The sequence below is a fragment of the Arvicola amphibius genome, chromosome 7 (assembly GCF_903992535.2).
Source record: "Arvicola amphibius chromosome 7, mArvAmp1.2, whole genome shotgun sequence".
Taxonomy (NCBI): Eukaryota; Metazoa; Chordata; class Mammalia; order Rodentia; family Cricetidae; genus Arvicola; species Arvicola amphibius.
This window is the reverse complement of record NC_052053.1, coordinates 99980921-100000869: the sequence shown is the minus strand read 5'-3', so window position 1 is coordinate 100000869 and position 19949 is coordinate 99980921. Positions and strand designations below refer to the sequence as shown.

The 19949-nt window shown below is 37.8% G+C and overlaps 1 protein-coding gene across 6 annotated transcripts in view; it reads left to right on the top strand.

The window, feature by feature from the left end:
- The window catches only part of Pals1 (protein associated with LIN7 1, MAGUK family member), an 82519-nt gene extending 63513 nt beyond the window's left edge, over window positions 1-19006 (top strand). For all 6 annotated transcript variants that reach the window (XM_038336856.2, XM_038336852.2, XM_038336857.2 and 3 more), the window contains 9 exons: window positions 809-970; window positions 2176-2253; window positions 4084-4267; window positions 4918-4989; window positions 5277-5348; window positions 7500-7667; window positions 8653-8855; window positions 10696-10806; window positions 15834-19006. In XM_038336856.2, the coding sequence (XP_038192784.1) occupies window positions 809-970; window positions 2176-2253; window positions 4084-4267; window positions 4918-4989; window positions 5277-5348; window positions 7500-7667; window positions 8653-8855; window positions 10696-10806; window positions 15834-16010 (1227 nt within the window). In that variant the 3' untranslated portion in view covers window positions 16011-19006. The remainder of the gene's footprint in view (window positions 1-808; window positions 971-2175; window positions 2254-4083; window positions 4268-4917; window positions 4990-5276; window positions 5349-7499; window positions 7668-8652; window positions 8856-10695; window positions 10807-15833) is intronic.
- Window positions 19007-19949: the final 943 nt, after the last annotated feature.

The window sequence follows — 19949 nt, the reverse complement described above, 5'->3', positions numbered from 1 at the left end:
GAACAGCAAGTGCTGTTAACCACTGAGCCACAGAAAATAAGTTTTATCTTGTTTCTTACATTTCTAGCTTTTGAGAATATTTTTTCACTGTCCTTCTGATTTGTATAATAAATATTAGTATTTACTACATTTTAATGTGAACTGACTGCAGCTGTAATTAACTTTTTGTTTTGTTTTTGTTTTTGAAGACAGGATTTCTCTGTAGCTTTGGATCCTGTCCGCTTTTTTTTTTTTGGTTTCTCGAGACGGGGTTTCCCTGTGTAACAGTCCTAGCTGTCCTGGAATTAGCTTTTGTAGACCAGACTGGCCTCGAACTCAGAGATCTGCCTGCCTCTGCCTCCCAAGTGCTGGGATTAAAGGCGTGTGCCACCACTTCCTAGCTTGATTTTCATAATTAACCATATTGCTGTTTGCCCCTTAATTGTATTTTGTATTTTAAGAAATTATTTATAGTTAGTCCCTGTGTTTATTAATTATCCCTAGATGTTTTCTAGCTCTTGGAATAGGATCTAGAAGAAAACAATTATGATTTGATTTTTATGTATTTAAACACTGAGTATATTTTTCTGTTATTGTGTGCATCAGAAATCTGTGTGATTTCAGAATTTTAATGAGTAAAGTATTTCTGAAACAGTGTTTTGGGGGAATGCTTTGCTTTCATGCATAATTAGTTATTAACTGTAGCAATGTGAGTGAATTTATTCTCAGATAAAGACTAGTCTTATTAGATTGAAAAATAGGATTTAAAAATGAAATGCTTAACAGAAATTACACTTTTATGTTTAAATGAGATGTTGGGTGTTTTCAGGGTGCCACGGTCCGTAATGAAATGGACTCTGTCATCATTAGCCGGATAGTGAAAGGGGGGGCCGCAGAGAAGAGCGGGCTCTTACACGAAGGAGATGAGGTTCTGGAGATCAACGGCATTGAAATCCGGGGGAAGGATGTCAATGAGGTTTTTGATTTATTGGTACGTTCAGACTGTAGGATAATAATTGATTCATTTAAAACCTACTTTGTTATTAAACTAGAAGGGATTATTTCAGAGCATTTTTCAATAACTGGTGAGTATAAGATAGTCTGACCTAACTTTACAGTACTTGTCAATTTTTGTTATTTTGTTTGGTTTTTGTTTTGTTTGTTTTTATTTACTTTGAGCCTTATTATATAATAGCTTTATTTTTTTCTTTTATTTTTTAAATACTTGTTTTATTTTATGTGTCTATATACTCAGTGAATGCTTGGTGAATTAAATTAAAATTCAGTTTCTTATTCTCACTACCTACAATTGAACAAGATTTATTGTTGGTTAATGGCGGTCATCTCGAGAGACAGCCACAGCACATTTCTGTTGGGCAATGCTAGCATAATTAGGTACTCACTTCTAATTACCTTTATAAAAAGAGTTTTTTAAGATTTGCTTATGTATAAGTGTTTTGTTTGCATGTATGTATGTGTTCCATGTGTTACATGCCTGGTATCTGAGAAAATCTGAAAAAGCCATGAAATCCCCTAGAGCTGGAGTTAAGTTATGGTTGTGAGCCTCCCTATGGATGCTGGGGATCAAACCCAAATTCTCTGCAAGATCAGTGAGTGCTCTTAATTGATGAGCCATCCTCTCTTTCCTTGGTTTCATATGAAATTCTGGCTGTCCTGGAACTTACTATGTAGACTAGCAGGCCTCAAACTCAGAGAGTGCACCTACCCGTACATCCTGAGTACTGGATTAAAGGCATTTGCCACCACGCTCAGGATAATTGTCTTTTGAGGATGGCTTTTGATTATATTATATAGATGTACAGATTATGATTTTTCTTTTTCCTTTTTGAAAATAAGGCCTCACTCTTAATCTAGGCTGAAGTAAAACTCATTATATAGCCTAGACTGACCTTTTTGGTGATTCTGTTCCATGTCCTCCTAAGTACTGGAATTACAAACATCAACCAGTACTCCCAGAGACAAACAACATATATAATTATATTCTTAATTATTTATCATCAGTTATTACAGTAGTATGTCTACTACCTATTGATATCTATTGTAAAAACTAGAAAATATCTATATCCATATTTTCACATAATTGGACTAGGATCATCCTGTTTAGGGAATTTAATCATAAGATCGTGGGATGATTTTCATAAAAATTTCTGAAGCAATTCAACCTTTCTGTTACAGTCTGACATGCATGGTACTTTGACATTTGTTCTGATCCCTAGTCAACAAATCAAGCCTCCTCCTGCTAAAGAAACTGTAGTAAGTAAAGTTTAAATATTTATTGTTTATTGTTCCTTGACTTCTATCTACTTTTTGGTATTAGAAACTTCACTGAATATAGTCTGTTCAAATAAAAACAGAGAAATTGAGTGATTTTATCTAAAGTATAAAATATCAACATTTAAAATTTAGTGAACTCGGAACTTTTTAAATGTATAGCTCAGTAACATATAGAAAGGTACTTTTACAAACATATATAGCTTATTACTGTTGTGTATTGCTGCATGTTAAATATTTAACTTACCTCTATTAAATGATAGACTTGATTACTGTACTACACAGCAATTTCTATTATATATATATATATAAGATATATATATATATATATATATACACAAGAGAATTGGAAACATTCACAGAACAACTTGGACATGAATATTCATGCAAGTATGTAATAATAATAATAAATAAAGAGCCAAAAAGTTTTTTTAATTGCTTTCAGTAATCATCATAAAATATTTAACTACTTTATATATTTTATTTTAAATCATCATAAAGTATACTTTATCTGTACTCTGAGATATTATTTGATGATGATAATAATAATAATAATTTTTTTAAAAAGGCTAAAGTGTGAGTTTATGCTACAACAAAAAGGAGCTTGAAAAACTTACGCCAATCAAAAGGTTTATTTATATACAATATCCAAAAATAGGTAAATCCATAAAAACAGAAATTTATCAGTGGTACCTTAGATGTGCTATTGGGGAATAGGGAGAGAACAGGAGTAATCCCTTGTCAGTATTGAGTGCAGGAAAATTAAAATAGCCTACCAATATTTATGGTTGGCCAGTCTCTGCATATACTGAAACCCTAAACTGTGTAGCATATGAATTACATCAAATGTCTGTTTTCATATCAAGAATAGAAGGTTCTCTAGGGAGCCCTCTTAGATAAACATTGCAAATTGGACCAAGTACCTTTTCTGTATTTACAAACAATACCCAATTAGAGAACCATAATTTCATCAGCATCTAAAATCCCCACCTTATATCCCCTTTAGCCACTATTCACTTTGTCGTCCACCCCGTGCCCAGTATCAACATTGTCCTCATTTCTGGAGATATTAGTTCCTTTGTATTTTATTTTTTATAAATGGATTTCATAGATTTGAATAAAATATGGTAAGGATGATCCCAGTTGATCATCATTATTTGGATAGTTTAGTGTGTGGAACATGCTAGTTACATGCACTTTTTTTTTTTTTTTTTTTTTTTTTTTTTTTTTTTGGTTTTTCGAGACAGGGTTTCCCTGTAGTTTCTAGAGCCTGTCCTGGATCTAGCTCTTGTAGACCAGGCTGGTCTCGAACTCAGAGATCCGCCTGCCTCTGCCTCCCGAGTGCTGGGATTAAAGGCGTGCGCCACCACCGCCCGGCCTTACATGCACTTTTAAAAGAACACTGAGCAAGTAAGGCCCAGTTGCACTGATCATGAAGTCCACTGGCCATGACAGTCCCAGGGAAACTGACACTTACAGAAGGACCTACCTTTTCTCAAGTGCATGCCTTCTTGAGGGTCACTGTTTTCACAGGTCAAGCTGTTTCCATTCTGCTTTCCTTGCCCTTGATGCACCTTTGTTAGCTGTTAACAGTAACCCAGTTTGAACATCCTTCTACCTTGTAGTTTACAGAAATGTCAACAGATGAGCTTAAGCAAATCTACCCTAAAGTATTGTTACTTACCTAAATTACTTACCTAAATTTTAGTTCATTTCTCTGCACCACTAAAACACATAAGCTACATTGTGCTGGATATTTTGTTTTACCATTTTATGTATTTTTGATCTTATTTCTACCCTTTTTAATTTCAGATCCATGTAAAAGCTCATTTTGATTATGATCCCTCGGATGACCCTTATGTTCCATGTCGAGAGTTAGGTCTGTCTTTTCAAAAAGGAGATATACTCCATGTGATCAGTCAAGAAGATCCAAATTGGTGGCAGGCCTATAGAGAGGGGGACGAAGACAATCAGCCTCTAGCTGGACTTGTTCCAGGTAAGAGACAAGATTGAAAGCATTTGAAGGACTGAGGGCACAGCCCAGTGGTAGGACATGTCCTTAACTGTGCAGAGGCCTGCAACCACAATCCGTAGCATCTCCTCCCCTAATTTATTTGAAGGCAGAGATCTGAGATGAAGGTTAGTCACCTTGAAAACCTCTTGCATTAATCCATTGAGAAAAAAGTGTTTTCTACTTATTTGTAACATTTGTAACAAAGGTAGAAACTAAATTATTATCACATACACAGACATGAAAACAAAAGGAGAAATATAAATGCCAATGGATATGTATGTTGACTGGTGTCTTGGAACTAGAAAATGAAAAATAATACATATGATTAGATTGATAATCTGGGTCAAAATTTCAACATTTGCAGACTAGAGGTGATTTAGCAATTGAGTGCATACTGCTCTTTCAAAGGACCCAAATTTGATTCCCAGTATCTACATTGCACACACCACACATACACATAATTAAAAATAAACCCTTTTGTTAAAAAGGGCATTTGTAGGCTATATAGCTTAGCTGGAATTATTCTTGTGTTGGCAGAAGGATTAGGAAGGCAGTGTGAAAAATTACTTCTAGTTATATTTTTTATCCTTTTATCTCAACTGTTTTTCTGGTTTTTTCTCTTTGTTACTCAGGGAAAAGCTTCCAGCAGCAACGAGAAGCCATGAAGCAAACCATAGAAGAGGATAAGGAGCCAGAAAAGTCAGGTTAGATACCAGAGTCCTGGGTTTTCATCTGCAGTCATGCTGAATATACACACTAGAATTTTCAGTAGAGAGAGGTGTATGCATTGAGGGAGTAAGAGAAGAGGCAAAACTCATTATTTTTAGTTGGAAGAAAAAATAAAAATATTAGACATCTGCCTACAATGTGTAGTTAATAGAAAATGACAAAATAGTTCTGTCAAAAATATATGTGTTGTATCTTAGATCAGTTTGAAATAGCATTGTTTAAGGACATAAATACTGTATAACTATTTTTGGTTAATCAACAGGAAAACTGTGGTGTGCAAAGAAGAATAAAAAGAAGAGGAAAAAAGTTTTATATAACGCCAATAAAAATGATGGTAAGTTCTAATCTCAAGTATAGCAGGTGTTGTATCTATAACATCTGTAATAGTCACTTGTTTCCTGTAAGGAGTATAGCAGGAGTTGCATTTATAACGTCTATAATAGTCCATTTTTCCTGCAAGGTTTGGGGCGTTTTTTTTTTTTTCAATTTAAGGTGTTTGCAAAATTATTACTTGTTTCTAAGAATTTTTTTCAAAAGAAGTGAAATATGAAGTTTGTGTACAATATTTTAAGTCACAAAGTCAACTCATTCTACAGAGCACACTCCTTACTGGATAAGGCCAGCACACAAGAATGCTTCTCTTATCTTGACAGATTGCTAGGATTAGAAGTTTTAAAGTCATAACATTTCTCAAAATCCAGAACTCTGGCCACACTGGGCCTCTGTTTCCAGGACAGCATCTGCCACCTGACTGGCGCTGTGGCCCTGATGGGGGCACCTACAATCTGGATTAGCCAACATCGCCACTTGTCATTTTCTTATTTTCTAGTGTTCTGGACCTGATGTCTTTTGAATGGTCTTCATTGCATTTAAATTCCTTAGCTCTGCATTGGTCCACATTAGAAAAGCCAGATAATAAGTCAGAAGCACTACTTTAAAAATATGCAAGGCTTACTTCTCAAGAATGTGAAACATAAATTAAACTACTAAAATAAAATTTAGGATTATTAGATATTCTTGTTTGTTTGTTTGTTTGTTTGAGATAGTTTCTCTGTGTAATAGCCCTGGCTGTCCTGGAACTCTCTGTAGACCAGGCTGATCTCACGGAGATCCACCCGCCTCTGCCTCCTGAGTGCTGGGAATAAAGGCATGGGCCATCACCCAGCTGGATTATTAGATATTCTATATAATGCTGAGTCTAAAATTCAATCAGCTTTAATAATTGCTTTCTAAAGCAAGAATCCTTTATGCTTGGTACTTTATGTAACTAAGAAGATTCAATAAGTTTTTAATTTCACAGGCTAAAACTGATAAATATCTTTGCTAGTACATTGCAGATCTAAGTGGGATGAACCCTGCTTGCTTTATTTCTTTTCCTTTCTGCCTCCACTCCCGATCTTTCTCTCTGCAGAGAATTGAATCTGGGACCTTATGCATTCAAGGCAAGTGTTCCACTACTGAGCCACAACCCAGCACCTTTTATTTTATTTTTTAAAACTGACTCAAAATGACCAAGTACAACGCTGAGCGTTTCTATACTGTAGGATACTTGCAAATCTGAAGCCCCCTGATGTTGATATGAGTAAGTCTGGAAATCAGAATGCCATGTTAGAAGAAGCTCAGGAAAAAAAAAATGACTGAGAAAAGAAGCAATTGTCATTACTACTGAAAGTAGTTGCTGTGCTCCATGGTCATAAATGATGTACTTTTGTCTCCACAGTAAATTCCTTGAAGTTGCAGACTTAGACATTCTAGTTCAAATACTAAAATTTCTGCTTAAATTGTTGCAACTAACTAAACAGTTGAGTTCAAAATTAAACAAATGTAGTCTGAGCTCCATCCAACTCTATGCTGGACACTAGTAAGTCTAAAAAAGTTCCCTCCCTCATGGAACTTCCGGTGCCCCTTCCTGACACTGGCTGTTAATTGCTCGCCTTTGTTCTGATTTGATAGCTTTAGGAAAGTTACTTGACTCCTTATAGTTTGTATTTTGAGTCATGGTTCTGAGTTAAAGAATAAATAGTAACAAGTATGATTTATTTTTAACTTGTACCTACAGGAAAGCCTTCTAGCATTCTCAGACATACTGGTTGTGGTCACTGTATGCAGACATTTATCCATGAGTTCTGTCATTATATCTGATCCTAAAAATTACCCCATGAAGGGAAGTCTTTATGAAAACAACACATTCTACCATGAGTTTATCCGCTAGCAGTCTCCTCTGTTACAGCAGGCCCTGCAAACTAGTTACTTCAAATTAGACACCTAATTAGTTAGTTAGACACCTCAACACCTGTCTTCTCAGCACCTGGGAAGCTGAGACAGCAGGAGCACAAGTTTGAAGCTAGCCTGGGCTACAGAGCTAGCTCCTACCTCAAAAACAAACACATAACACCACCGACAAAACTTAGTGATTTTATGTAAGAAAGTATATCTTTATGACATGGCATTAATTCTGAAATTCTTAACTCTTTCTTTCCCAAAGATTATGACAATGAAGAGATCTTAACATATGAGGAAATGTCACTTTACCATCAGCCAGCAAATAGAAAAAGACCTATCATATTGATTGGTCCACAGAACTGTGGCCAGAATGAACTGCGTCAGAGACTCATGAACAAAGAAAAAGACCGCTTTGCATCTGCAGTCCCTCGTAAGTTTGGACACATTCCATTTTCCTGTGCTTTTCTCAGAATCTTAACTACACAGGGAAAAATGTTCATTTTATTGAAATAGTATTGTCAATGAAAGAGGAAATTGCTTAACCAAACCTGTTGGCAAATTTTTATTGAAGGTAGTTCTTGAGGAATTAAAATGTTCCTAAGTGTGTGGTATGTGGTACTAGGGGATTTTCTAAATCAAGTTTAGTTTAGACCCCTTTCCCTATTGCTAGGAAACCCAGTTCCTGACTCTTTAGACTCTTGTTAAAGATAGAAATTTAGACCAAATTTCTGAAAACAAATTTAAAATTGCATAGTACCTTCTCTTTTTATTTTTTTAAGATTTATTTATTTAGTATATACACAATGTTCTGTCTACATATTTGCCTACATCCAGAAGAGGGCATCAGATCTCATCACCATACGGTTGCTGGGAGTTGAACTCAGGACCTCTGAGTTCAGTGCTCTGAACCACTGAGCCATCTCCTCAGCCCTTGGTACCTACTCTTAATGGAAATAAACTTTAAGGAAAGGTGACTTGGCATTGCTTTACAGTGTAAGCAAAATGGACCACGGCAGCTAAGGTTAACTACGAAGACATTGCAAATAGTTTTTCTTCCCGTCTCCATAGGAACAGTGCTAAGCACACAGGTCCTTAACATCTCCTTATTTCATAATCTGTGCTATAAAGGAAAAATTCTTCCTGGCTTCATCCTTCTCCACACTGATCCATATTTGTTAATAATTTATTATTAAAGATTTATTTATTTGTATGTTGGAGGAAGTATGTACAGTTACTGTGCACTTGCCTACTGAGAGCAGAAGAGGCTTGCATGTGTCCTAGGGCTGTAGGCCACCTGATATGAGTGTTAGGACCGGAACTCAGGTCCTCTGGAAAGGCCAGACTATACCCTTAACCTCCAACCCATCCCTCCAGCCCCTTGTGTTTATTATTTTTATCTGGTTTTGCTTGCTTAGATACAACTCGGAATAGGCGAGACCACGAAGTGGCTGGTAGAGACTACCACTTTGTTTCACGGCAAGCGTTTGAAGCAGATATAGCAGCTGGCAAGTTCATTGAACACGGTGAATTTGAGAAAAATTTGTATGGAACCAGCATAGATTCTGTACGACAAGTAATTAACTCTGGCAAAATATGTCTCTTAAGTCTTCGAACACAGGTAAAACTAGAATATTCTTTTAGAATGTTGAACTTGGAGGGCATTTTATAAAGTAATCTAGTAAACACTGTATTTGGGCTGGGCGGTGGTAGCTCACACCTTTAATCCCAGTACTTGGGAGGCAGAGATAGGTGAATCTCTGAGTTCCAGGCCAGCCTGGTCTATAAAGTGAGTTCCAGGACAGGAACCAAAGCTACAGGAAAACTCTTCTAGATAACCCCCCGCCCCAAAAAAAGCCATATATTTGGGTTCAAGAATGACAGATTATTTCAGTTCTCATACAATTTTTCATTCATTTTCTAAATCAAATATGTATCTAACTCCTTCACTTTCAACACACACATATATGAGAAGCTTAAAATAGGAACTGACTATACATTAAGTCTCTAGAACTACCTTTTCTTGTCTGACAAAAATTAGAAAATTCAAGAGTTATTCTTAGTTTTAAAGTTCATTATTTCAACAGCCCACAAGTATCACAGCCAAGACCCAGGGTTTTCTGAGTAATAAAACCTTAGATTCACCTATTTGACAGAGTATTCCAAACTTAAAATTACTAGCTAATGGGTCTTAGATTTCTATTTTGAACATTACCTTTAGAAATTTGGCGTTTTAAAGATTGTGTTTGCTATGGAAATGATTTGCTCTTTATAAATTACTCAGCTTTAACATAGAACTTTAATTAATGTGGCTGAGTCTGTTGCTAACGTCAACTCAAGCCATAAAATCAGTGGGCAAGCCGGGCGTGGTGGCACATTCCTTTAATTCCAGCAGTCAGGAGACGGGAGGGAGAGGCATGCGGATTTCTCTGAGTTCAAGGCCAGCCTGGCCTATAAAGCAAGTTTCAGGACAGCTATGGCTATTACACAGAGAAATACTGTCTTGAAAAACAAAGAAAAAAATCAGCAAGTATTAGGTGCATGTGCAGAGACAGACATTGACTCTTGAATGACTTCCTAAAAATAGTAATTGGTTTTTGCTTGTTTGTTTTGGGTTTGGGTTTTAGAGGGCAGAGACATTGCGTTTGTGCTGTTTCAATCATAAACATTTATTTAAGGAAACTTTTTAATTTCTTTGGAATTCTTTATTTGCATTAACAAACTTTAACAAATAAGATTTCAAATAGTTTAGCATATTAGTGTCTCTTCACATAAGAAAGGGCATGTCTGCAATCCTGCCTGTTAGCGTACTTCAGCTTAAGTGTGCACGATGATGCAGCGCTAGAAAGGGTGAGTCCCGAGTCTCCCTGTATACAATCCTGCTTCAGGTTGGGTGTGCTTGGCCTGGAGACCAGAAGTTTTTCTCTGGTTTTGCCTTTTAGTATCTTTACCTAGAAAGGCAACTTCCTGGATTCTAATTCCTCAAAAATGAATTTTAATGTGGTTATTATAATCCACGTGATTTATTATCATACAGTTGTAATCCCTTCAATATCTTTTACCTGTTTCAGTAAATAAAACAGTAGAATAACATAATATATATTATATTATTATATTAACATAAATATATATGAATTTATATTTATATACTTTTATAGTGAATGAAGATACTATCTCAAGGTATTATGAATTATTTATGATGAAATGCTTGGAAAACTATAGACATCTTAATATATATATATATTGGTTTGTCGAGACAGGGTTTCTCTGTAGCTTTGGAGCCTGTCCTGGAACTAGCTCTTGTAGACCAGGCTGGTCTCGAACTTACAGAGATCCGCCTGCCTCTGCCTCCCGAGTGCTGGGATTAAAGGCGTGCGCCACCACTGCCTGGCTAACAATATATATTATTGAGAAATAATTCGATGATAGGAGTTATTTTAAAAAACCAAATATCTTTACAGTCTTTGAAGACCCTCCGGAATTCAGATTTGAAACCATATATCATCTTCATTGCACCACCTTCACAAGAAAGACTTCGGGCATTGTTAGCCAAAGAGGGCAAGAATCCAAAGGTAAGCTTGTCACAGTGCTGTATCATTCTGCCATCAAGCAGGAACCCTCCCTCCCTCACCTAATCTCCTGGAGCTGAGAAACTGTATCAGCATCAGCTCTGAAGCTATTCTTTCTGTATCACTTGCCCCAAAACTGCCACAGCTGCAGCGGCTGAACCATGGCAGCTCTCCAAATCAGCCGCTGCTCCCCGCCAACCCTGCTGCCAACCCCAGATCTATGAGGACCTCTGGAATTCCTTAAGTCTCCTTTAATCTCCATCAAGGTCTGACAGGTCCAAGGTGTTCATACTGCTGCCTCCTCCCCACTCCAAAGGTCTCAGCAAATCCTTGGCAATCGTCCACATTTTCAGGGTTCCAGAATTTTTTTACCTGAACTTTGCTTTGTTTTTTTTTTCCTTTCATTTTTGAACATGATCTGGAACAGAAAGGGGAAAAAAGTTTTGAATTATTTTCTGTCGCTGCTGAATGTGTTGATGGAGTCCATGTATATGACTGTACATTTTCCTGATGAATGAGAATATTCCCATGTGGGCATGTGAGCATATGCTTCTGTGATGGCCTGAAGCCTTGTCCTTCTTTAAAAGTTGGGCTGGTTTTGTATCCCTTTAGCATTATTTTTACTGTGTGTGTATGCCATGATGGCTATCAAGGTCAGAGGTCAGCTGTGGCATTTGTCCTCTCCTTCCCCTCCACATGGGTCCCAGGACTTGAATTTAGATTACAGGCTTGCATAGCAAGCATTTTGCCTACTGAGCTACATCGGTAACCCCTTAGCACATGTTTATATTTCAGTTATTTTATCCAGATCTCTGTATTCTTTTTTGTTTGTTTTGGTCCTTTGTTTCTTTGTTTTCAAGAAGGGTCTTTCAGTAGGCTGAAATTTAAGTAGTGGCCTTGAGATTATAGAGACCTACCTATTTGTGCTTCCTGACTGTTGGAATTAAAGGCATACACTATCACATCAATCACATCCAGCTGTATCCTTTGGTGATGAGAAATAGTTTTTGTTTGGTTTGGATTGAAAACAGGATCTTCTTATATACCTCATGATGATAAGAAACTCTCAGTCCTCCTGCCTTTCTCTGCCTCCCACGTTCTGGGAGGTTAGCCATTGCCTAACACCCTGCCAGAGAAATGTTTCATTTTAATGAAGTTCACTTTTTATTTTCTTACAGTTAATGAATTTTAGGCATGTCTAAAAAATTGTAAAGATATTATCCTGTGTTTTCTTCTTAAATATTTCTATAGTTTTAGCTTGTGTTTTTGGTTAAATTAATCATAGTCTTAGTGTGATGTGAAGCTTTATTTCGCTTTTGAAATCATGTGGATATCAAATTGTTCCAGCCACCCTTGTTGAGAAGTCTGTCTTTCCTATGTTATTTGGTACTGTACACATATTTCTGTGTGTGTGCACGTGCATATCGGTGGGGTGTGCATGTGCCACAGGACACACGTGGAGGTCAGGAACAGCCTTGTGGAGCTGATTCCTTCCTGCCTTTAGCTGGGTTCTGGGTGGGAAGCTCACTCACCTGCTGAGTCACTGTGCTGCACTTTGATTTCTGGATTCTCTTCTGCATTGGACTGATTCCATCCTGTTTTGATTCCTGTAACTTTACTGTTATGTCTTGAAAAGCAGACAGTAAGAAGAATGAAGTACTGGTGCATAATGCAACAAGGGGGATCCTTAAAAATACTGTGCTAACTGAAAAAAACCGCAAACTCAATAAACCACAAGTAATGATTCTATACATATGGGATGTCCAGAACAGACAACTCTGTAGATACATGACATAAATTAGTAGTAACTAAGGGATAGGAGAAAAGGGTTAATGGCTCCAAGCTTATGAATTTGTTTTGTTTTGTTTTTCAAAACAGGGTTTCTCAGTGTTACAGTCCTTCCTGGCTGTCCTGCAACTCGCTTTGTAGAACAGGCTGGCCTCTAACTCAGTGAGATCTGCCTGCCTCCCAAAAGTGCTGGGATTAAAGGTGTGTACCACCACCACCCAGCTGCTTATAAATGTTTTTAGGTGGTGTCTCAGTTACTGTTCTATTGTTATATAGAGACACCACGACCAAGGCAACTTAAAGCATTTAATTGGGGGCTTGCTCACATTTTCAGAGGATGAATCTGTAACCATAATGGTGCAGAGCCTGGCAGACAGGCACGGTGCTGGAGCAGCAGCTGAGAGTTTATATCGGAGTCTGACAGAGACTAGGCCTGGCTGGTGTGGGCCTTTGAAACCTCAAAGCCCAGCCCCAGTAACACACCTTCTCCAACAAGACCACACCTCCTAATCTTTCCTAATTACTTCTACCACCCAGGGACCAAGCATTCAAAGAAAAGTATGAGCCTTTCTCATTCAGACCACCGTAAGTGGGGTGAAAATTTTTTCCTGAAATTGATTATGGTATAAATTGCAGAACTCTATAACCATACTTAAAAAAAAACTATGGAATCATATTTTAAATTGATAAATTGTATGGTATATGAATTAGATCTCAAGAAAACTGTTAACTTTCCCTGAGGTAGGGAAAAACAATCTTATCAGGCTTTTCTGTAGAAATTGAGTGATTAGGAACTGAGAGCAAGATTGACAGAATGACCAAAACTCTTTAGAAAACCTAAGAGAGCTTCACTTTCTTGTCTTTTCTATTTAACTTCTCCTTCATTTTAACTTTAATTCACACATGCTCTAACTTCTGAAGATGAAATCTTACATAAGCTTTTCCTCTTCAAATGCAGGCATTTGTAAGCAACTCGTTAGCGGCACCCCATAATTTTTTATGTTTTTTATCATTTTGATAGAATATTTTCTACTTTCTGCTGTTGTTTTTATCATTTTCATTTTAAAAATATATTAATTTTCACCTATTTGGTGATTTTAAAGACTATATTACTGAATTACAGTTCTGTCATCACCAGAGAATGGATCCGAAGAGATGTCACTCCTTTGAAATGTGTTGAGTTTTGTTTTGTGGCCCATCACACACTCCTACTGTCCATGCGCGCTTGTAAACATCCTCTGTACTTGCTGGCTGGAGGGTGCTCTGTGTGGTTGCCTTTTTATTCCACTTGCATTGGTATGTTTGCATGCTGTCTTGAAGACAGGGACCCCTGTAGCCCTTGGTGGCTTGGAACAATGCAGACCAACCTTATAGTACATGATACTAAGATTTGGGTAAACACAAATCTTAGTAAGGGTGTTACTTCCTTGGTACCAAATGTAATCATCAGTGAACGTCATGTGATCTCAGTTATGGATTTGTCCTGAATTGAAGGGGACTTGAGAGTAGATGGTATGAAGTGATGGATGAGGTTTTGATGAGAGGTTAATTTTTTTCCAGTTCATAAAATTTTTAGGTAAAACATTTTATCTGAGTCATGGATTATAATTTGAACAGGAAATTCAGTTATAAGGTAGTAAGTGGTATAAAAGATGAAGTAATGCTTTAGTTTGTTAACAACTTATCCAAGTTTTGAATAGACAGATTTTATAAAAATGTCATACTTTTCGGATAAATGATAAATACTGTTTGTTGAACAAAGCATCTTGGGTACCCAGTCACAGCATTTCAAAATGGAAATCAGCTATGCGAGAGTCGCCATGCTTTTACTGTGTTTTCCTGTTACTCTTGAGTGGAAGTCATTTTTTGGGCCTAATACAGTGATGTGTGACTTCACCGTTTGCTCTGAAGTTTAATTAGCCATCTTGATTGACACGTGCGGTTTTGGGTAGTTTCCATTTTTTGACCGTGAGCCTGATTTATTGTAATGTTCTGGATAATTTTTACTTATAGCTTTGCCTCTGGCTTGTCTCCATTAAATATCATTTCTTTTACTCGGGATTTTAAAGTAGCTTGTCTTATATTGTTTCCCAAACTCTAGTGGGATATTCCTTTGCATCTTAAACTGTCCTTTGTAGGGCCAAGCGGGGCCAGTCTTGGCAGCACATACCTTTAATCCCAGCACTTAGGAGGCAAAGGTAGGTGGATCTCTATGAGCTCCATACCTGCCTGGTTTACATAGGGATTTCTAGGACTACCAGAGCCATATAGAGAAAAACTGCATGCAGGGGGTGGGGGGGGGGGGGTTAAATAAAAAAACTGTTCTTAGGAGAGCCCAGTGTGGTGGTATATACTTGCTATCCCTCACTAGAAATAGGAAGGCCAAGAGTTCAAGGCCAGCCTGAGGATACATAACCAGATTCTGTTTTAAACAGAAAGGGAAAAAAACAGGAAGGAAAGAATCTTTTGTACAGAGTTTTAAAGTATATTAAGTAGAATATCTTCCCCCGGCGTGTTATTAAATCTTGGGCTGATACAAGATTGACTTAGTAAAAGATTGCCACACACATAAAGGCACTTTTGTTAGTGTAATCAAGACAGGGTCTCAATGTGTAGTCCTGAGTGGTTTGGAACTACATGGACCAGGCTACCCTCAAACTTACCTGCCTCTGCTTCCTGAGTGTTGAGTTCAAAGGTGTGTGCCACCAGGCCCAGCAGAAGCAAATGTTCCTGTGAAGAGTGTGTTAGAGGCACTTACTCTAATCAGAAAGTGGGACTCCATATTATACAAGACGTTACTATGACTTTGTAAATATTTATGTTTGTGTGTATGGGTGTTTTGCCTGCACTTATGTCTGCATCACAGGCCTACAGTCCCCTAGGAGGTCAGAAGAGGGCGAGAGTTACCAATGAACTGTCATGTGAGTGTTAAGAACTGAAACTGGGTCCTCTGCAAGAAGAAGTAGCGCTTTTAACTGCTGAGCCATCTCTCCAGCCCCCAGTGTTTGAAAATGAAAGTTTTTAGGGAATTCAGAGTAATCATCCATGTTCTTCAAACATAAAGATAACATGGAAATCCATGAAGTGTTGTAAGCCAGGATTCAAACAGCAATTCTGAAGATACTGATGCAAAGGTGGTCCAAGAGAAGGGTTGGAAAGGAACTCTTGGGTCTACAGAAGAAAACCATGTAGTGACACTCCTCAGTCATGCTGTGACCTCAGTTTTTATTCTCCCTTTGCAGCCTGAAGAGCTAAGGGAGATCATTGAGAAGACTAGAGAGATGGAGCAAAACAGTGGCCACTACTTTGACACTGCAGTCGTGAACTCGGATCTTGATAAAGCCTACCAGGAGTTACTTAGGCTCATCAACAAACTGGACACTGAACCTCAGTGGGTGCCATCCACTTGGCTAAGGTGAAGGAGACAGCTCTTTCATTCTGCGTCATCATGTTGAACTTCATTTGGCAAACCACCAACAGGAAGATGGCCTCAGTGCTGAGAATAAGGTAGAAGGAGGCAGAGTAAGCAGCTGGCCTATCTGTAGATCTCTTACACTAGTGAAAAAGGTCCCTTAGGCAGTTTGTACACAACACTCTCATTTCCTGTGCATGGCTTTAGGGTTCCCTGGCTTGTTTGGAGACTTAAAATGGAAACTTTCTTCAGAGCATTTCTGATTTATCCCGGTGAAACCTTTTGTTTTCACCTTCCTGACTCTTTGCCTCTCAGTCAGATGTCCATGAAGAAATTGGTATGTATATACATAATAATACTCCATGTCTCACAGAGTTATAAATATTAACATTATTTAACACTTAACTTAAATGACTTTGTGGAATTACTGGGAGAAGGAGCTGTGCTTCTGTGCATGGGAATAACAGTATTTTCTTAAACGACTGATTTAGTCATCAGAAATATTTCTCTTAAAAAGGAAAAAAATGGTGCCGCTTTAGTTTGGAGCGACTTTTTAAGTTTAAATTTATTTGTATGTCTTTTCATTTTGATAAAACATTCCATCAGAAATATCAACTTTGCTGGGCATGGCAGGGCATGCCTTTTAATCCCAGCACTCGGGAGGCCAAGGAGGGTCTCTAAATTCGAGACTAGTCTACAGAGTGAGTTCCAGGACAACCGTGGCTACACAAAGAAGCCCTGCCTCAAAAAAACAAAATAAAGAAAAACCGACTTTTTAGTTTGGACTTCATAGATGAGAGTGCACACCCAGCAACCTCTAATGTAGTTAAAAGTATAGAAAAGATGCTGACATTTTTAAAGATAGAATTTTCTAAATTCTTTTAGTAAATTGTGGTGATTTGATAGCCTTGATTCCTTTTTCTGATACGAGAGTTCATGTAAACTGTGTTGACCATTGAGGTTTCTTCTCGTGATGGAAATAGTTTTTTATTTCCATGGAAAGATAATAAAACATTTGACAGTTTCTGCATTTTTATATCAGAGTACGGAATTTTATCTGACTGTGCTATGTATGTATGTATGTATCAAACTGGAAATCTACTGTACTGTATGCTAATATTTAATAGATTAATAAATAGCTGTCTTCGGCATTAGAATATAATTTTATGCACATATACACTGAGGGAACACCATGACAACTAACTTAGAGATCAGAAGGAAGACTTAAAAGTCACTGAGAATTTTAGAAAAGGACATTGAAGAAAGTCTATTTAAGCAAATACAGTCAAGGTTTGTCCTAACAAGGTCTACCTTGTGACCGAAATACAGAAGCTTGCTACATCTCAACTGTTGATTAAAAAAAATCTTAAACAGGATTCTTGTACTGTTTCTACAGCTACAGCTTTAAAATGCAGCGTCTGCAAATCCAAATGGAAAGTTAACTTGTAGTCTTCTCAAGCCTTTAAGGAAAGTGTAATGTGTGACAATGTGAATGTCTTCATTTGTGTAGCTACAGCATTTCATGTTCCCAAGGCTAAACACTGGAATGATACTGAACTGTCACTTTGCACAAGCAGTTGTTAATGTCTTGTCAGTGCCCTTCATGTGTCTGATCTCTCTTCTAGATAATCTTATGAAACAAATTAGAGTTTGTGATGTCTTATTATGTTCAATTTTTGCATGGCTTTTGTAGTTGGTTGGCAAGTGTGTAATTTTCCTTCGGAATAAAGGAACGTTCTCGGGTTGAGGGAAGGAATGCTATTATACAGCCTTGAGTCTAAACACTCCCAGTTTACAGCAGGAAAAGGCCAAGTCCACACCCTTATCAGCACTGAAGGTCAGTTTACTTAGCACTTAAAAGAAATCTTTTCAGTTTTCCTCTCTCCTCAGGAATGAGAGGCACTCTATGGTCAGTAGAGCTTTGTGATCTGCATACTGAGAATTCTGACTGACAGAGACTTGGTACACACCTGTAACCCCGGCAGGAAGAGCTAGGTAGAGAAGGCTGGCCTGAGCTACATGAAACAAGTGGGAGGGGGAGGAAAGAAAAAAAAGATTGTTGGATTTGAGTAAAGCTGTAAGAAGTGTCAGTTGTGCCATTGGTGACAGTGGGGTTGTATGCTCTCAGCTCAAACACATGACCTTCACAGGCAGAGCCTGAACTTAGGCGCGTGCGAGGCCACCGTGCATGCTTTTAAACTGTGGTTTTTTTCAAGATCAGTGAGATGCTATAGTTCTCTTTACTCATATCCTGAACTTTTCTAAATCCTAGTGACTATGAATATACTAATGCTCAACAAAGTCCATAAACATAGCAAAAAGTTAAGCTATGCTAACTTTTAAAAAAAAAGTCTTATTATATATGTAATTGTACAGCATTAGGGCTAATTCGATTCCCTATCCCTCTGTGGTTCTGATTGGAAACTTCAGTGCTAGCTAGGGAAGCCGTAGGCACTTACAGAAGTGATAATGTGGCTGGCAGGAGCATGGCTCAGTTCGTATTGTCCAGCATGCACAAAGCCCTGGCTAGATCCCCAGCACCAAAGGTTCATGGCTGTAGTCCCAGAGTTTAAAAAGTGAAGCTGAAGGATCAGCAGCTATATCAGCCACACGAGACCCTGTCTCAGAAAGTAGATAGTATGAGCTGATGACATATCCTCGGGAAATCCAAACAAGGAAGGACTGGCATTTCTTTCTTTAGTTTTCTTATGTCAGAACAAATTAGTATTTAGACTTGTCCAGGTTAGCTTTCTGTGAAGATCTAGGGTATGGATTGTTTTCCTTCCCTCATGGCCTAAGGAGTAATTATTGACAAGGAATTATTTGAATGTAATTTTTGTGAGTGTGTGGAAAGTATTAACCAGGGATTTATCCTGAATGAAGGTAATCACTCTGACATTAATTGATCTCCCTTTGTTCTGTCTTGTTTCTCCACTGTTCTCTTGAGATGCCATACTGCACACTGTATTGTAAAAATAAAAAGTAAAACTATATTTCAAATCATTAAAGCCATTAAATACTTTATTTTTTTTCCTATCCAAGGTTTGTATACATATCCATTCCTCTTCCAAGGGTTTTTTCGGAAGCAACACTGCTGGAATCTCTAAGTGGAATACAAATTATAGTATAATTTGTCATGCGTTGTCCTTTAATGGCATAGATGGCCAGTCCTATTTCTTTAGTGGTTGGAACAAACAAGAAACTTTTGTTTTTTGAGACAAGGTCTCTCTACAGAGTCCTGGCTATGCTGGAACTCACTTTGTAAACCAAGCTGGCCTCAAACTCACAGAGATCTGTCTACCTCTGCCTCCAAAGTGCTGGGATTAAAGGCGTGTGCTACCAGACCTAGCCTTTAAACCAAAACTATTGAAAATAGCCAACTGAGAGTTGAGAAAACAAAACTCTCAGAAAGAGGTATATGATAGGCAAATTGACTTGGGGGAGGCCAGAGATTTGAGAGTATCTGAGTTGATGGTACATACATACTTCATTTCTCCTGCTGTTTATCTCCTGAAGATCACATATCGTAAACAAAAGTTTTACTGCATAGATGCGACCTGGCATGCTCCAGCTTCCTTCTCTATTCCTGGCCTGTCCCTTTTGGGTCAGCTCACTCCTAGCCAAACTCAGCAACATTACCCACTATTTAATCTTGATTTTTAATGTGAAGCCATAAATTCATCTGAAGTTTTAGCTGAACATGATGGTGAATGTGTACAATCCCAGCGCTCGGGATTTCCAGACCACCCTAGAATATAATAAGACCCTATTCCCAGAGGAACTCACTTGTCGATCTGTGGACAGTTAAAGCAAGCCCAGTGAGTACCAGAGCTTTACTGATGCTACATGAGAAATCTAAATTCCTTTGGTTCAGTGCTTTCAAGCGCTCTTCAAACTAAAAGCAGATCCGAGTGCTCAAGGAGTATGCCTCGGAAATCAAGACTCA